This window comes from Pteronotus mesoamericanus, unplaced genomic scaffold, assembly GCF_021234165.1.
Source record: "Pteronotus mesoamericanus isolate MK-2021 breed Mesoamerican mustached bat unplaced genomic scaffold, CSHL_Meso_final contig_25, whole genome shotgun sequence".
NCBI classification, from domain to species: domain Eukaryota; kingdom Metazoa; phylum Chordata; class Mammalia; order Chiroptera; family Mormoopidae; genus Pteronotus; species Pteronotus mesoamericanus.
Window position 1 is genome coordinate 76,534 of NW_026555105.1, and position 16,454 is coordinate 92,987.

Genomic DNA, 16,454 nt, shown 5'->3' on the forward strand with positions numbered 1-16,454 from the left:
GCGCCACGTTTCCTCTCTGTGCCGAGCTCGGCGTCCCTGCCTGTGTCTCCCATTGCCGGGGGACACTCCACAAAACAGGGAGAAGAAAGCCGCTGGAAATGCCCCAGGACACCATCTTTTGGTGAAAAGCCAACGCTCCCCCCCCAAAAAAAAACAAACACAGAACTTTATCCAAAATATTTTATAACGTGCTCGTAAACACGGGTTCCGGTGACTTACAGGAAATAAAGGACGGAAGAGGGGCTCCGGCTGGCACCGGTCCCCGCGGCGCGGTCGGCTCCCTAAGGATCTATCACACGCGTCCGGGGACCGAGCGGCCGGACAGGGTGGTCGCCCCGGGGAGACATCGGACGGGCCCGACTTGGGCACTTGGTCCTCCCTGCGCGCCTCGCAACGTGATGCGCCGGGCCGTGTTCCGGACACCCCGCGGGGACGGGTCAGGTCCGCGTTCGCCCCGCCCGGTGCGCTGGCTCCTGCCCCGCTGCCACCACCCCGCCCGGAGCAATGGCGTCCGCCGCCTCTCTGCCCCGGCCCACATCCTTCCTGAGCGCACGGCCCCCGCGGCGGCGGCGGCGGCGGCGGGGAGGACTTCGGGGCCGCGGAGCACGGCGCCCCCGCTCCCTCGCCCGCCCGGCCCCCCGTCCTCTCCCGTCCTCTCCGGCCGCAGCCATTTTGGAGCGAGCGCAGACAAAGAGCGAGCTCCGACGCCGGGCTCGGCCGGTGTCCAGCACGCTGCCCGCCCCGATCTGCCCGATGGCCCGCACCCTTACACTCTGTAGCGACCGGGAGCCCACCGCCCGCCACCAGGCCACAGCGCCCGGCCGCCCGCCCGCGCCCCGGCCTCTGCCGCTCGCAGCCATTGGCCGCACCTTTTAAGTGCGCACATCGGCCAATCACGAGCCGTCGGCCGGCCGGGCGGGGGGCGCAGCAGCCAATGAGAAGGCGCCGGGCGGCGGGCGGGGGCGGGCGCGCCGCCGCGCCGGCGCAGTGCGCCGCCGCGGCCCTCCCCCCCCCGCGCCGGCCGCCCGCGCCCCCCGCCCGGCCGCCGCCCCCGCCCCGCCAGGCGCGCGCCGCCCCCCGCCCGCCCCCGCCGGCTGCCCGCCTGCCCGCCCGCCCGCCCGGAGCCGCCTCCCCGCCCAGCGCCGGCCGAGCGGCGGCGGCGGCGGGCCGAGGAGGAAAGATGGCGGCGGGCTCGGATCTGCTGGACGAGGTCTTCTTTAACAGCGAGGTGGACGAGAAAGTGGTGAGCGACCTGGTGGGCTCGCTCGAGTCGCAGCTGGCGGCCAGCGCGGCCCACCACCACCACCTCGCGCCCCGCGCGCCCGCTGCTGCGCTCGGGAACCACGCCGGAGCCGGAGCGGCCGAGGGCGCGCCCGCCGCGGCGCCGGAGCCGCCCCCCGCAGGTACAGCGCGGCGCGGCCTGGGGCGGGCGGAAGCCGCCGGGCCCGGTCCTCACCGCGCCGCCGCTTGTCCCCGCAGGGCCCGCCGCCAAGCTGAGCGCGCTCGAGGCCGGCGCGCCGCCGGGGCCCGGGACCGGGGCCTGCGCGGGGCCGGGGGCCGCGCCCGCCGCCAAGCCAGCCGCCCGCAACGGCCCGCCTGGCGGCCCCGGCGCCGCGCAAACTTTGAATGGGAGCGCCGCGCTGGGGAACTCGCTCCGCGCCGCCGCCGCCGCACCTGCTGTCAGCCTCCTGCACAACGGGCCCCCGCCCGCGCCGCCGCCCAAGCCCGCTGCCGCCACTGTCATCCAGACGCCGCCCTTCCGCGGCGCCCCCGCCGCGTCCGCGCCCCGCGCCCCCCTCGCCCCCCGCGCCCCCTACTGCGCCTGCCGCGCCCCCCGCGCCCGCCGTTGCCCCGCCGCCGCCGCCCGCCGCCGCCAGCCTCGTCCGGCCGTCCGGACACCCGGCGGGACCCCCGGCGGCCGCGCAGAACGGGGGCAGCGCTGCGCCCGCGCCCACCCCGGCCCCCGCGCCCGCCCCAGCCCCGTCCCCGGTCCCCGCGCCCGCGCCCGCTCCGGGCCCCGCGCCCTCCCCCGCGCCCGCTCCCGCCCCCGCGCCGGCCGCCAACAGTCAGCCCGGGCCCGCCGCCGCGCCCGCGCAGGTGGCCAAGGCCGACTCGCCCAAGACCGCGGTGCAGCCGGCGCCCCAGCCGCCGCAGACCCTGGCGGCCAGCTGCCCGGCCGGCACAGGAGCCGGCATGATCCTCGGGCCAACTATGCAAGGGGCGCTGCCCGCCGCCACCGGCCTCCCTCCGCCCGCCCCCGGGACTCCCACCGGGCTGCCTAAGGGCTCGGCCAGCGCGGTCACTCAGAGCCTGCCCAGGACTCCCTCGGCCACCACCAGCGGTATTCGGGCCACGCTGACGCCCACGGTCCTGGCCCCTCGCCTGCCACAGCCGCCTCAGAACCCGGCCAACATCCAGAACTTCCAGCTGCCCCCAGGTGAGTGAGTGGCCGCTGGGCGGTCTCTGCTGCCCCAGCTGGGAGTCCGGGAAGTTGTAGGACTGGAGAACCTAAGGTCATGGGCTTGCAGGAGCCTGCAGCAAGTCAAGGTGGACGTCTGCCCAGGTGCCGGGAGAGTCACCCTGTGTGTGTGTGTGTGTGTGTGTGTGTGTGTACATGTGAGAATTTTTGCACACCCCGTGTGATGTGGCAGCTGCGATCGTTACCTTGTGCGGTGGTTGGTTTTATCTCAGGTCTACAGTTGCAAAGTTTCTGTGCCGGGGCTCACAGTCCCTCTGCTGGCCCTGTGAGTCCCTGCCCCGGTCCCCTCCGCAGAGAGCAGCAGCAGCAGGGGCTCCCGGGGCACCTGACTGCGTTGTGCAGGGCTCGCGGACACTGCCATGGTCCTTGGTGCTCCCACACCGGGCGAGCGCCCCTCTTGGTTCCGGGGTGAGGCCTGTGGCCTGCCTTCCCACTGGGCTTTCCTGCCCTGTGCCACTTGGGCTGTGATGGTGTCTTCTGATGGCGGTCCGGCAGCCCGATGCCCCGTCCTTCAGGCTGAGCGGTTCTGCGCAGAGAGCTGCTGCCTCCCTGCTGACATGGGGGTGACCGAGATCCCGGGGTGCCTTGGGGGGTCCTGGGTGCACGCCCTTCCCGGGCTGCAGCGGTATTTCAGTTTTTCTTGTCGTCACGGTAACGCCAAGCACAGTGTGGCCCCTGAAAGGACCATGGTTCCTTTGGGTGTTACCGTCCAGCGACATTAGCGGTGGGCACGCGCCCTTCGGTCGGGGGTCTCTCGGAGGCACGGACGGGCAGCATGTGTGTTCTCCACTCTCGGCTCCCTGCCTCCTCTCCGTCCTTTCGGGCTCTTCGGTGTGACAGTGCGAGATCCCCACAGCCTGACGCGTCGCGCTGCTCCGTGTGGGGACCCTCAGGCAGAGAGAAGCGGGGGACCCTCAGGCAGAGAGAAGCTTCTCGCTCCCGGCGCCCAGCTTGCTGCTCCGCCCGCCCCGCCCCGCCTGCGTGGACTGCGCGCGAGCTTCTCGGGAGCTCCTCCTTTGCTGTGTAGTAACATGTGCTGGTGTAGCAGCTGCCGCGGTGGCAGGAGTAGTAGAAACAGCACCTCCTGTGTCCCCGTGTCCCTTCGTGCTGGCGGGAAAGAGCCGTGGGTCACCCTGAGAAGCAGCCCAGCCTGTTAGGAAAGAGAGGCGTCCTGTCAGAGCAGGGTTGCCTGCGTCGCAGGCAGGGCCAGGGCCGTGGGGGGTGGTCGGGTCTGCGCCCGCCGGGGTGGAGAGGCCGCGTGATGTGAGTCACCTGAGCGCGGAGTGTTTGCGTCTGAGGCTGGAGGGGACTGTTGTTGACGTCTGCTCCGCTGGTTTTGTGTCTCTTGACCTTTTAGTGGAGGGCAGAGCTGGTGGTTGGCATGGCTCACAGGAGGGAGTACCTGGAGGGAGTGTGCGGTGGGGACTGTCGGGGAGCGGTCCCCTGTCCGCGAGCGTCCCCGCAGCGGCCCTGCCGGCCTCAGCACTGCCTGGCCCCGCCGAGCGCGGCCCGCGCACTGCCCTTTTGTTGTTTAGACCTGGTGTGAGCTCATCCGTGAAGCAGGCGAGGTGGGTGCTGGCCCGGCCTCCAGGGGCTGTGAGGAGGCGGTGTTTGGGGTTCCCGGGACCTCCTTGGCCTGAGTCCGGCCCCCGCCTGCTCTGTTCTTGGGGGAGGAAGCCGCGGTTCGGACGCGGTGACCGTCTTTGTCTTGGGCGACCCCGCACGCACTCACACCTTCTGTCCTGACCCAGCGTTAGGGATGCCGCCCGCGACAGCAGTGGCAGGTAGAGAGACAACTCGGTGACAACTGCGAGAACGCGGGCTCTTGGCCTGAGGTTCTGAGTCTTTGCACAAGTCCCGGTGTGAGAGCGGAGGACAGCTCGTGTTGACATTTGGGTGACAGATGCTGAGGGCTGCGCTATAAAGGGCCGAGTGCTTTCTAGAAAGTAAAAAGTTCCTGCCTGTCCCCCCGCCCCCCCCCCATCTTGTGAGCAGGGGCTCTGATTATGGCGCCTCATTTTAATAACAGTGGAAGCAAAAAAAAAAAAAAAGCACTTAAAACTACGCTCAGTACCTGAAAGCAGTGTCCTCTCCTGAAAGTACCGTTTTAATTCTGTCAATCGAAGTGCTAGATGGGAGTGTCCCAGTTACATAATTGATTGGCCAGGAAATACTACGTTCTGCCTGACGTCTCCTCCCTGGGGGAGACTGTCACCGTACAAAGGTGCAGGGCTGAAGCCGAAGTGACTTACAAAGATGGCCGGCAGCACGTTCTTGTCGCAGCTGTGACACAAACGCGTGCAGGGGTCGGGGTCTCAGGGTTGTCGAAGCCGTGCAGGGGCGTCAGGTGCGATGGCGGGCTGGGGGCCGCGGGGGCGTGTCGGGGTCGGCCCTCTGGCCGCTTCCCGGTCCGTGGGGGCGGGTGGGCTGTGAGGCCGCGCACGCGAGGCCAGGGCTCTCCCAAGGGCCGGTGGCACCTGTCCCTCTCCTCTTTCACACCCCGTCTGTGCGTCTGTCCGGCCTCCGCAGAGGCTTTGCTGTCTTGTGGCTCTGAGGTGTGGCCAGTGTGCAGGTGCTCTTCCCGGGACTGGCCTGGGTGCCTGGGCTCTGGGGACGTTGCAGGGGCCTGACCTGGAGCGACCTCCGGGGCCTGACGTGCTGGCGGAGTCCGGGGTCCAGACGCTGCTTCACCGCCGTGCGCACTGGATGGCGTGGTGGGAGGGGAGGGGTCTGTAGGTGGCCGAGGGGGGTGTGTGGGGCCAGCTGAGGCTGGAGGGTCGCCACCTGCTGGGTGCTGGGTGGTGGGGCGGGACGGCCCTGCACCGAGGCGACAGGAACTGGAAATTCCGGTGGCCGGCCTGGGCGGCCAGGGCTTGGGCCCAAGGGACGCGCTTAGGAGTTGAGGCTTTGCTGTTTGAGGGCGCCCTGGCTTCCCGACCTGGGCTGGGACGCGCGTGTCCTCGGGGCCTCGGTTGTCACGTCTGGCAGGAGCTGGGCGTGTGGGGAGCCTGTGGGGTTGCCTTGGGTTCGGGGGGGCCTTCGATCCTCGCGTGCTTCCCGCCCTCGCGGGTCCCCGACCGGCGCGCGGCTGTGGCGGCAGCGGGGCTGCGGGCGGCCCGTGCCCACCCGAACCCTGCCCGGGACGGGCCGCGGGGCCGGCTCCGCGCCTGCCTGAGGCGCCTGCTGAGCTGGGCGGTGGGCCTCGCACACGCAGGGGCCTGTCCTGCCGCCGGAGGGCGAAGGCGCAGCTGCCTGCAGAGGGCGCGGGCCCAGGCGCAGCTCTCGCTTTAGGCCGGAGGCCGTGACCAACTTTCCTCTTCCTGTGCTTAGGTGGCAGTGACACTTGGAGAGAAGGACGACGACCAGCTCCCTGGGACCGTCCAGCCGGCGCCGTCCGGGGGCCAGGCTTGGGGTGATGCCCTGCGTGTGTCGCTGTGTTTTGGGGCTGGTGGCCCCCACATTTCGGCAACAAGCAGGAGGGGGCCTCTGGGCGGGCTGTGCAGAGGCCGTGGGACCGAATTTCTGGGTTTGAAAAGCGGGCGGCTCCCCTGGCGCCTCACAGCTGGCCCCGGGTCGGGGGGCGGGGGCCGCAGGCCCTTGTTTGTTCAGGCCGCGTAAGAAGGGGTGCGGAGAGCCGGGTCCTGGCCGGGTGGGTGGTCGGGCAACGCGAGGGGCTGGGGGGGCGGCTCTGTCACCCCCAGGAGGCCCCAGGCCTGACTTTCGGGGGCCTGCGGGAGTGGCCCTCGGGCTGCCCCGGGTTTTGGACAGCGGGGCGCCGGCACCCCCGCCTCTGGCAGTGGTGTTTGGTCAGCAGGGGACAGAGGCGGGCCAGCGGCCGCGGCAGGGCCGCGTGTGTCCGAGCCCGCGGGGGGGCGGGCGTCGGTCCGTGCCCCCGCCGCAGAGTGCGTGCGGAGCCGGCCTCTGTGAGGAGCCGGTCGCCGGGGCGGCGGCCAGAGCGGCCCCGCTGGCTCCGAACCCTGGGGGCAGGTGTGAGGGGGTTCAGGAGAGTTGCCTGGGGTCTGGGAAGTCGGCGCAGTCCTCAGCAGTGCTCCGGCTTTCCTGGGTGGCGACGCGGGGCGGAGTCTCCGACCCTCCGTGGCTGTGGGGACAGTGATGCTCGGGGCCGTCGGCTGAGGCTGTGGCCTCTGCTTAGCGGGGCCTCTGACCCAGAGGACGCGGGCGGCGGCGGCGGCGGCACCTGCCCCGGACCCTCTGCTGCGGGCGCTGTGCGCCTGGGGCGACCATGCTGGGGGTGGCGGGACCCCTTTCCCGCGGCGGCGGCTTGTCTGCCTCGGCTCCCGCGGCGCACGCCCTGGGGTGAGTGCCCGTGGGCCCCGCGGAGGAGGCGCGCGCCGTCCGGCGGCTCGGGGCTGGGGCCGTCTGCGCCAGGGCCTCCGACGCCTTGCGTTAGAGCTGGTGATGTTTCCACGTCTTTGGGTGCCTGTCCCATGTAACTGGAACACTTGGGAAATTGAAAGTTAATAAAAATTGCCCAAACTTGAAAAGTGCATGGACCACCCCTCCGCTTGTCTGTCCGCCGCCTCTGGCTGCCCGCCCGGCTGCGCATTACCGCGTGTGAGCGGACGGAGGCTGGGGACAGGTTGTGGATGGGGGCAGGGGACAGAGGCCACGGGGCTCCGGCCCTGCTGCTGTGGGTGTTGTGAGCTCAGCCGCCTGCAGCTCCATGGGTCTGTGACCTTCCCTCTTCCGTCCTGAGGTTAGAGCCTGGACGGCTCTTCCGGCCTCTGCCACGTGGCTGGGGACGGAGGGTTGCACATGCTTCTCTGGACCCCTGAACTCGCGCCCAGGTGAAGGGGGGCGGGGCGGGGTATCCTTCGACCCTGGGTAACTCGCACCCGGAGGGCCTGTGCCCACAGGGTTTCAGGCCCAGGAGGTCGGGAGAAACGGAGGCGGCTCTTGCGACATCATCAGATGGGTGCCAGGCTTCGGAACCTGAGTGGCAGGCAGTAGAAGGTTCTCTAGCTGGAAGTGACTTGCTTGGGGGGTCAGGGGTCTGAGTGGGCAGAGCGGGATGGTGGGAGCCGGGGCAGTGAAGCCCTCCCCCCGGGGCTGCGTGCGTGCGCGTCCCGGTGGTCAGCGCGGTGGCCGGGGTGGCGGCCTGAGAGACTGCACACTGCAGGCGGGGAGAGGGCTGGTGGTGGCGGCGCCGTGCCCTGCGGATGTCGCGTCTGCGTGGGTGAAGGGAAGGAGGAGGCTCTTCCCGCTGCAAAACTTTTGCTAAAGCCCACAGGGCAGGCAGCTGCTGGGGGGGAGTTTTTTTTTGTTTTTTAAAGATTTTATTTATTTATTTTTAGAGGGAAGGGAAGGGAAAAAGAAAGGAAAAGAAACGTCCGTGTGTGGTTGCCTCTTGTGCGCCCCCTGCTGGGGACCTGGCCCGCAACCCAGGCCTGCGCCCTGCCTGGGGATCGAACCAGTGATCCCGTGGTTCTCAGGCTGGCGCTCAGTCCCCTGAGCCGCGCCCGCCGGGGCTTGAGAGGTTTTTAAAGGCGCAAGCTTGTGTCCCCCGGAGGGGCTTCGTCCTTGTTGGCTCCACCAGAGTCTGCACGCTGGTGTCCCGGTGTTGGCGCATGGGGTCACGGGACAGGCCCGCTGCCCCCCGCGCGCCCGCCCGCCCGCCCGCGTGCAGATGGGGCGAGCCGGGGCACGTGAAGGAGGACGGTACTGGAGCGCGAAAGGGAAGTCGTCCGGACTTCGCTATTAAAAATTAGCTATTTGAAAGTGAGCCTTCTACCTTTATTCAATTATAAAATTAGTTTGTTCACTGTAGGAAGTTGGGAAAGAAAGGAAAACTGAAGAACATGAAACTGCTGCGCGCTCACCTCGCCTCGCTGCGACGCTGTGGCGCCTGCCCTCTCAGCCTGGCCCCCGGCCGCCGCGCTCCGACCTGCGGCCGGGCCTCCGCGGTCCCCCAGGTGCGACCGCCCGTGCCTGCCCGTGGTGGGGTGCGTCCGCCCCTCGGTGGCCTTTGAAGTTCCCCTGTTCTGTGGCCCTGGGGCACCGGTGGGCCAGCGTCCCCTTGCCTGTGATGCGTGACTCTCGGGAGGGTGCCGTGCAGAGCTGCGTGCGTCTGGTGGGTTGAGCGTCTCCCCGGCTTTCGTACGCACGACCTCTGGAAGGCCTGAGGATGGTGCTTCAGAAACCCACTCGCTCCGAACGTTCCCTCGAGGGAGCCGGCTCTGGCGCGCGTTTGGTGTCCGTGAGGGAGTCCACTCTGGCCCGTCCCCACGGCTGCCGTTCATTGGTTCCTGCCGGGGAGTGGCCGCGGGGGCCGCGGGGGTCCCGGTCTTGCCCTGCCGTGGGGCCGGCCGCTTTCCGCCCGGAGTGCGCCAGCGGCAGAGCGAGCGGCCAGCCCGGCCACGGGGCCGAGGGGCCGAGGGGGCGCTGCTGGGTGGCTGGGGGAGGCCCCGTGGGCAGCTGCCATGGGAGCTCAGGCTGGGGGGTGGGGGGAGCCCGCTGTGCGCAGCCCAGGGCCTAGGTTCTAGGCAGAGGGCCCGAGGGGGTTAGCGTGCCAGGCCTGGCTGGAGTGGGTGAGTCGGGGGGCCCTGTGAGGCGGGTGGGGGCTGGCCAGCGACGGAGCCGCCGTAGCCAGCTGTGCACGGGATGGAGGCACGTTGGGGAGCCGTAGGAGCATCCAGGCGGGGCGGCAGACACCCCGATTGTGCCTGTGGGTGTGGAATGCAGGGCCGGCGGCGGCTGGGGCTGCATCCAGGTGCGGGCAGGTGGCCGGGCCCGGGCGCCGCTGGGGCCGCAGAGCGCTGGGCACGTGCTCGTAGGACGAGCTGACGGGCTTGAGGCAGCGGCTGAGGGCGGGTGTCCTGGGCTGGCTGAGACGGGGACCGCCTTCCCAGGGTCCGAAGGGAGGCGCGAGGACGGGTGTCCCCGTTCGGATACGCTGAGTTGGAGACACCTGTTCCCGAGAGGAGGTGGCCGAGGTGTGTGATGCACTGACTGTTACGCAGGGCCTCAGGGAGAGGTCAGATGAGGTCAGAGGTCAGACGAAGCCAGGATCTGGGTCGCGGCTTTTGATGGTGTGTTCGGTCACAGGACATGACCCCATGGGAGTCTGGTGCTGGACGAGGAGAGGCGTCCTCCTGGGCGGACTCTCTGGGGCTCGGGGCACAGGGCAGAGGTGGTCGCCGAGGAACGGGGGCGGCCAGGGCTCGGGGAGCGGGGTGGGTGCCACCAGGCCTCAGGGGGAGAAAGCGGGGGCACTTGGAGAAGCTTTTTACAACGTAGGAGTTGCTACCTTTGTTGTTAAGGGAGCAAGGACCTTTTGGCTTTTTTGCGTTTTTATTTATGAGATGACTTTGCTCGGATGTCGCTCCCGATGGACTCCGGAGGCGGTAACTCACGGGGCTTTGCAGCCTGGGTCTGGGTGGTCCTCGACGCCCCGCCGAGCGCTGCCGGGGTCCCCCCTGCCGCAGGCCTCTGGCGCCCGCGGGCCTGTGGGGAGGTCTCCCTGCACGAGGACCTGCGGCCAGCAGAGGCCTGCAGCTTTCCAGGGACCCCTGAGCGCCCCCTGGAGGGGCTGGCCGTGTGCTGCCGTGGCTGCTGCCTGGGGCATCTCTCATGAACAGGTCCTCAGATTGGATGCAGAGGGGCCAGGCTTTATTGATGTGCTTTTAGAGAGAGGGGAAGGGAGGGAGAGAAACAGCCACGTGTGAGAGGAGCATCAACTGGTTGCCTCTTGTTCACCCAGCTGGGGACCTGGCTGGCCCGCAACCCGGGGATGTGCCCTTACCAGGAATCGAACCGGCGACCTTTTGGTTTGTGGGATGACGCCCAGCCCCCTGAGCCACAGCAGCCAGGGCGGGCCCAGGCTTTTTAAAGAGACAGCCCCCAGGGGGGTGTGTTTGCGTGCAGGAGCCCAGGGCGGGTCCGGTGGCTGCTGGGCTTCTCGGGTTGGCAGGGGCTTGTCCTTTGCGGTCCCACCCTGAGAGGCGCAGAGGGTCCTGCGGGCTCTGTGGCGGCCCCGCGGGCTGGGGGCAGGAGCAGTCAGGAGCCGTGGAGGCTGCCGTGCTGGTGGCCCCGTGCCCAGGGTGGGCTTGTGAGTGCAGCCTGTTTGTTGGTCAGGAAACGCTGACCGAGCCCCAGCTTGGGCCTGACCGACCTTGTGTCCTGTCCTTGCTGGGCCTGTGGGGACCACATTGGATCCGTCCGCAGGGGGCCGTCCTGCTTGCACTGTCATTTCCGAAGTGGAGTCTCAGCTGGCGCTCTGTGCCCCAGGCCGGTGCTCGGTGCCCCAGGCTGGCTCTGCTCCGGCTGGCGCTCTGTGCCCCTGGCCGGCTCTGTGCCCCAGGCCGGTGCTCAGTGCCTCAGGCTGGCTCTGCCCCTGGCCGGCACTCTGTGCCCCAGGCCGGCACTGCCCCAGGCTGGCACTGCCCCAGGCTGGCGCTCTGTGCCCCGGGCCGGCGCTGCCCCAGGCCGGCGCTCTGTCTGCGTTTGCGCGGTGGGCGCTGCAGGGCTTCTCTGCTGCTTTGGGCTGATGAGGTAGCAGGTCGGGGCCCTCGTCGCGCACTCGGCAGCTAAGAAGCTCGGTTCGGAAAGTCTGCTTTGAAAGCTGCGGAGGGACGTGGTGAAGGCGGCCCCCGACGGGCCTCAGGCCGTGGTCCGGCCCAGGCGGCGCAGAGGGAGCCCCGGGCCCAGGCGGGGTCCCTGGTGCCCTGCCGCTGACTCCTGTGTTCTTGTCGCACTGCGCAGGCGGGAAGCCGCTGACTGGAGGCCCCTGAGGCTGCTGACCCGGCCCAGGCCCAGGCGGCCCTCGTCCAACAAGGGCTTCCGGCCCAGACACGCCTCCGCGTGGGTCCCTGAGCCTGTGCGGCGGACGGTGCTGCCCGCCTGCCTGGGACCTCCTGCTCTGGGGAGCGCTGTGTCCCTCGCTGGGCTTGGCCTCGCCTGGGCGACCCAGGCCGCGCCGCTTCCTTGAAGGCGCCTACGCAGGGACGACCGGTGAGAGCCCAGGCTCGCGCGGTGGCGCTTTCCCGGGCCACGGCTCTCACCGAGGCCGTGCCCACGGGTTTTGGCGATGGGGTGGGCCGCCCCGAGCCCGTGCAGGCGGCACTCCGTGGGCTCCCCGAGGGCGCAGGGCACGGTGGCCGCCCTCGGTGCGGCACGTCAGCGCTGGTCAGCGTGGCGTGGGCGGGGTGGACGTGCCTGTGGCCTTAGTCAGGAGTCTCCCCGAGGCGCTCGTGGTCGGTCCCCGGGCAAACAGGCCGGGGCTTCGGGAGGCCTGTAATTGAGACGAGGGACTGGGGGGGCAGGACCCACGTGCGGGGACCAGATGTGCGGCGTCGAATTAGTCACAGCCTGCGGTCCTGGCGTGGCCTGGCTTATTTAGGTGCCACTTAAACAGATTACTAAGCGCCTGCAAACGCCACCCTGGAAGCGTCCCTGTGACTGTCGGCCCCGCCTCTCTCGCCCCCTTTTCCCGCCTGCCCTGGTGGATGGCAGGACCTTGGCCGCAGGTGCGCTCCACACGGGCGCTGGCCTCGCCCGCCCTCCTCGGCGCCGTCTGCGGAGTCCCCGGGGGCCCCGCGGGGCGGCCTGGTCCTGGGGTCAGGCGAGTGCCACAGGGACGTCCCCCCCTGTCGCGTGCCGGCGGCCGCTGGGGAGGTGAGGACGGCGCTGCCTTAGGGTTCGTCCCTGGAGGCTGGGTGGGCCGGCCCCCAGGGGAAAGTGAGGCCGCTCCCTGGGGGTTCAGACCATGACGTGGGGACCCGTGTTTCCGACGGGGAAGAGAGACGCGAGTGGGGGCTCTAGGGACGCGTCTCCTGCTGTTCCTGGGCCGGCTCCTCGGAGATGGGAGGCTCCAGAGCAGCGCTGGCCAGCGGAAGGGAAGCGCGGGCCACACGTGCGTTCGGACGCAGCTTCCTTGTAGCCTGTCAGGAAGCACAAAGCACATGAAGGCACCACAAGGCGGTGTTGATTTCCTTCACGTATGTGCTCGCGGCTTGATTCCTGCGTGTGCCTTGACCGGGACCGACCCGCAGCCTCGGTGTGTCCAGACGGCGCTCTAACCCGCGTGCCTCCGGCTGGGGTGGCGGTGCTGGTGGCCGTGCACGCTGTGGACCCCCACCCCCCGGTGCTCCCACGTCCCCCACCCCCTGCAGTCGGGGCTGCCTGGGCCGCAGGTGCCCCTGGCTCTGGGCCGCGCTGGTGGGACCCGCATGTCTGCGCCCTCGGCACGGCCCGGGCGGGTGCTCGGGGCCACCGCAGCCCGTGGGGGTAGTGCCGGCCACAGGGGCTGGAGAGGGGAGCGCGGGGCAGCCAGCAGGCTGCAGGGGAGGGCGGTCCTTGCCGCTGTGGGGCCCGAGGTGTGGGGTCACACCCCTCCGGGAGGTCAGGGCTGAGAGGGCGGGAGCTGGAGCTGGCGGGAGCGGCGTGGACGCGGGGAGGGCAGCCTGGTCTTCCTGGTGCTACCCCTTGTGGCGGGGGGAGGGGAGCCCCCCCGTGGGGGCGGCGCCGAGGGTCTGCGAGGTGTGGGGGAGGCAGTGGGTGGCCCCGGGCTGGGCTGCAGGGAGGGGCTTGGGGACCAGAGGCTGTGGGCACTCCCGCCTCCTTCCCTGGGGGGTGGGGAGGCAGTGGCGCCCCGGTTCCGTCGGGGGGGTGCGCGCTGGGGGGCCTGGCCACTGCACGTTGCCACACAGAGGTCCCCGCGGAGGCGCTCTGGCCGGAGAGCAGGGTCTCAGCCAGGGCAGCTTGTTTGGCGAGTGCGGTGTTGACAGAGGTGGCCAGGGCCAGGGTTGGAGGTGTCACCACGGCGCGATGGCCCTGTGCAGAGTGGGAGGAGGGCGGGGCTGAGAGTGGAGCCGGAGGGAGGCGTCGGGCTCGTCCAGGGCAGGGCCCCGGGCACCCTGCTGGCCCGGGCTGGGGCCCTGCGGGGGCTGGTCCCAAGTCGCTTGCTTGCGGGGAGGCTGCCGTGCGAGCAGATGCTGTGTCCTGCGTGTCTGAGGACCTGAGATGGAGCCCTGTCTGCTGCAGCCTGATCCCCACACGCGGGCGCCACGTCCCGCAGTGTGTGTGGGCTCCTGGGCGCGCACCCGTGGCTGTGCCGTTCGGGGGTGGATAGCCCAGTCCCGCAGGTCAAGCGTGATGTCTCCTCGGGCTTCTGTGGGGACCCCCTTCGCTTCTGAACAACTTCCATCCGGCCTCTCTCTGAGGCGCCTTGTACCCGTGCCTGGATGCTCTGGGGGCCCCATCGGCTTGGCTCCCCTGCCGTCCCAGCCTCGTCCCCCATTGCTCCATGAGAGGGGAGCTCCGAGGGTCCCCGGCGCCCAGGATGGCAGGCGGCGTGGTGCGGGGAGGCCCACAGGACCCCACCTTATCGGGGCCTTTCTGAAGCGCCCGGCAGTGCCGGCTTGTCTGAGCAGGGGAGACGCGGGCGCAGAGCCGTGGGGCACCCAGCACCCATGTCGCGGGGGTCAGCGGGGACTCTGGATGCCGGGGTGCCTCATTTCTTAGGAAAGGACCTTCCTGCCCCTAATTCTCTGCCTAGAGCCTGGGCACACGGCTGCGGTGCGCTGCCCACAGGCCCCCTGGCCCCCGTCCACATGGTTCCTGTCCCCCACCCCCAGCCCAGCCCTCATGTCCGCGCCCACCCAGGCCGCCGCCCTCCTTGCCGCCTGCAGCGGGCGCTCCCTGCCCTGCCCCTCTTCTCAGCGGTCTCCTTCCCTCTAGCGCATCTGGTGGAACCTCTGGTCCTTCCCGTCCCCTCTGCTGGGGGCCGGCACCACGTGAACGCCCTGCTCCCGGTTCTGTAGGTCTTGGCGGGAAGGGGTGTGGAGAGACGGACGGGCGGCTGCTGCCAGCGACCCACGGCTGCTGCTCCGTGGGGAGGTTTCCTGAGGGGGTTTGGGGCCACCTCCCTGGAGGCTCCGGTACTAGGAGAAGCAGATATAATGTGTTTTTCCTTTCTCCCTAAGTAAAGATAATTTGTTTAGAGCAGTTTTAGTTTCACAGTTGATTTACCCGCCCGCCTGCTGCCGGCGCCTTGGTGGCTTCTTGTCCTGTCAGTCAGGGACGGAGCTGCCGTGAGCCTCCACGTGCCGGTGTTTGGGAGGACGCAGCTCTCGACGCCTGTGGTGAGTTCCGGGGAGCGTGGGTGCTGGATCACGTGGGCCTGTGGAGTTTTGTAAGAAACCCCCGAACTGCCTTCCAAAGCGGCTGCGCCACCTGCACCCGACCAGCGGGACCGAGCGTCCCCGCGGCTCCGCGTCCCCAGCGGGCGCGTGGTGTCGCCCCGGCTCTGGGTTCTGGCCGCTCTGACAGGGGTGCGGTGCCGTGCCGTCGCGCAGGGTTTAGTTTGCACGTCCCCGATGGCGTGGGGTGGGCGTGTCCTTTCATTCGCTCTTTTGCCGCCTGCGTGTCTCCTTTGGTGAGGGGTCTGTTCAGGTGTTTAGCTCGCTCTTTAACCAGTCGTTTGTTTTCTTACTGGTTTTAAGGATTCTTCGTATATTTTGGAAAACAGTCCTGTATCAGATGTGCCTTTTGCAAACCCCTCCCCCTGCGGGGCGTGTCTTCTCGTGGTCTCAGTGGGGGCTTCCGTCACGCAGACACTTCTAATTTTAATTAAGTCCAGCTCATCGGTTTCCCTCTCACCGGCTGTGGCTCCGGCGTTGCAGACTGAAAAGGTCAGCGCCAAACCCAAGGCCACCCGGGTTTTCTCCCGTGCTGTCTCCTGGGCGCTTTCTGGTTCTGGGGCCCGCATGTGGGCCTGCGGCCCGTCCCGGGTCGGTGCCGTGAGGGGCGCGGGTCCGTGTGTGGGTTCGCGGTTTTGCACGTGGGCGTCCAGCGGTGCCGGCACCAGTTAGTGAAGGACGGTCCTTCCTCCGTCGAGCGGCCTTTGCTCCTTTGTCAGAGGTCTGCTGACCCTGTTTGCAGGGGCCTGTGTGTGCCCTCCGCATAGCGACCGCGTGGCCCGCAGCCCCACTCCAGCGCCCGCTGGTCCCAGGCCTCTGCGGGGTGGGGGGGGCTTCCTTGGGGGCGAGCGGGAGCGCCGGGGGCCGGGCTGCAGGCCGGGAAAGCCCCGTCCCTGCCCTGCAGGCAGTTCTGCCGTCCCTGCTTCGGGGACCGAGGTCAGGAGGGGTTCCCACGGGAGCCACACGCCGCTGCTCGCTGCCCGCGCCCTGCAGGCTCGGCTGTCCAGCCCCACCTGGGTGGTGGGCAGCGCTCCGTCCTGGGCTGGGGTGGGGAGTGGGGACCGTGCAGGCGCCGGGCCGTGGGCCGTGGTGCCCACAGCCCTGAGGGCGGCCCCTCAGCCGGGCTGCAGGTGTGCCGGCCACCCGGGTCCTGTGGCCCACGGCCCAGCCTGGCCCTCGGAGGCGAGCCTGGTGCACGTGGTAGACCGTGACCGTCCGCAGTGACAGAGGGGCCTCCCGGTGGTGGGACTGAGGGGACGCGGTGGCACACAGCGTTGGCGGCCCTGCCCGCCTGGGTGGCCGGGGGCGGGGCGAGCCCTGGCAGAGGCTGGAGGTGGGAGCAGGCGGCCAGCAGCAGCAGGGTTTGGTGTCCTGGTGGGGCCCGGGGCACACTGCCGGCCCCTCCGGCTCTGTCACCGCCCACGGCCAGCAGGCGACGTGTGTGGTTGTCGTCCCCTGTGCTCTTGCCCGGATGCCAGGCCCCTGCCTGTGGCCCAGCCTGGTTTGTCCCAGAGCAGAACGGCTGCTGCCCTCAGGGCGGGGGGCGGGGGGCTCAGCGCCAGGCATCCTGGGCGGGAGTCCCTTTTGTAAGGTGTCCCCGTCCCCTGCAGCTCTCTGCACGGGCTCGTCACACGGCGGCCCGGGCCGCTCGGGCTAGGCCTTCGCCGGACGGCCTGTGGGCCTCACTCTCCCTCTGTCGCGGGAGCCTCCCTTCCAGGGGCGGGAGCGTGGGCGGCACCACGGTCTTCCCTGTGTCACCTCGGAGCCTCGCTCCTGCTGTGACTCACCAGCTTGGGAGAAGCCGGGGGCCGCGGGGA

The 16,454-nt window shown here is 69.7% G+C and overlaps 1 protein-coding gene across 1 annotated transcript in view; it reads left to right on the forward strand.

The window, feature by feature from the left end:
* The first annotated feature begins 1,180 nt into the window (after positions 1 to 1,180).
* TAF4 (TATA-box binding protein associated factor 4) overlaps positions 1,181 to 16,454 on the forward strand; it is a 52,528-nt gene continuing 37,254 nt past the window's right edge. Inside the window, 4 exon segments of the mRNA XM_054573546.1 lie at positions 1,181 to 1,420; positions 1,422 to 1,778; positions 1,780 to 1,997; positions 2,067 to 2,437. Coding sequence (XP_054429521.1) covers positions 1,181 to 1,420; positions 1,422 to 1,778; positions 1,780 to 1,997; positions 2,067 to 2,437 — 1,186 coding nt within the window.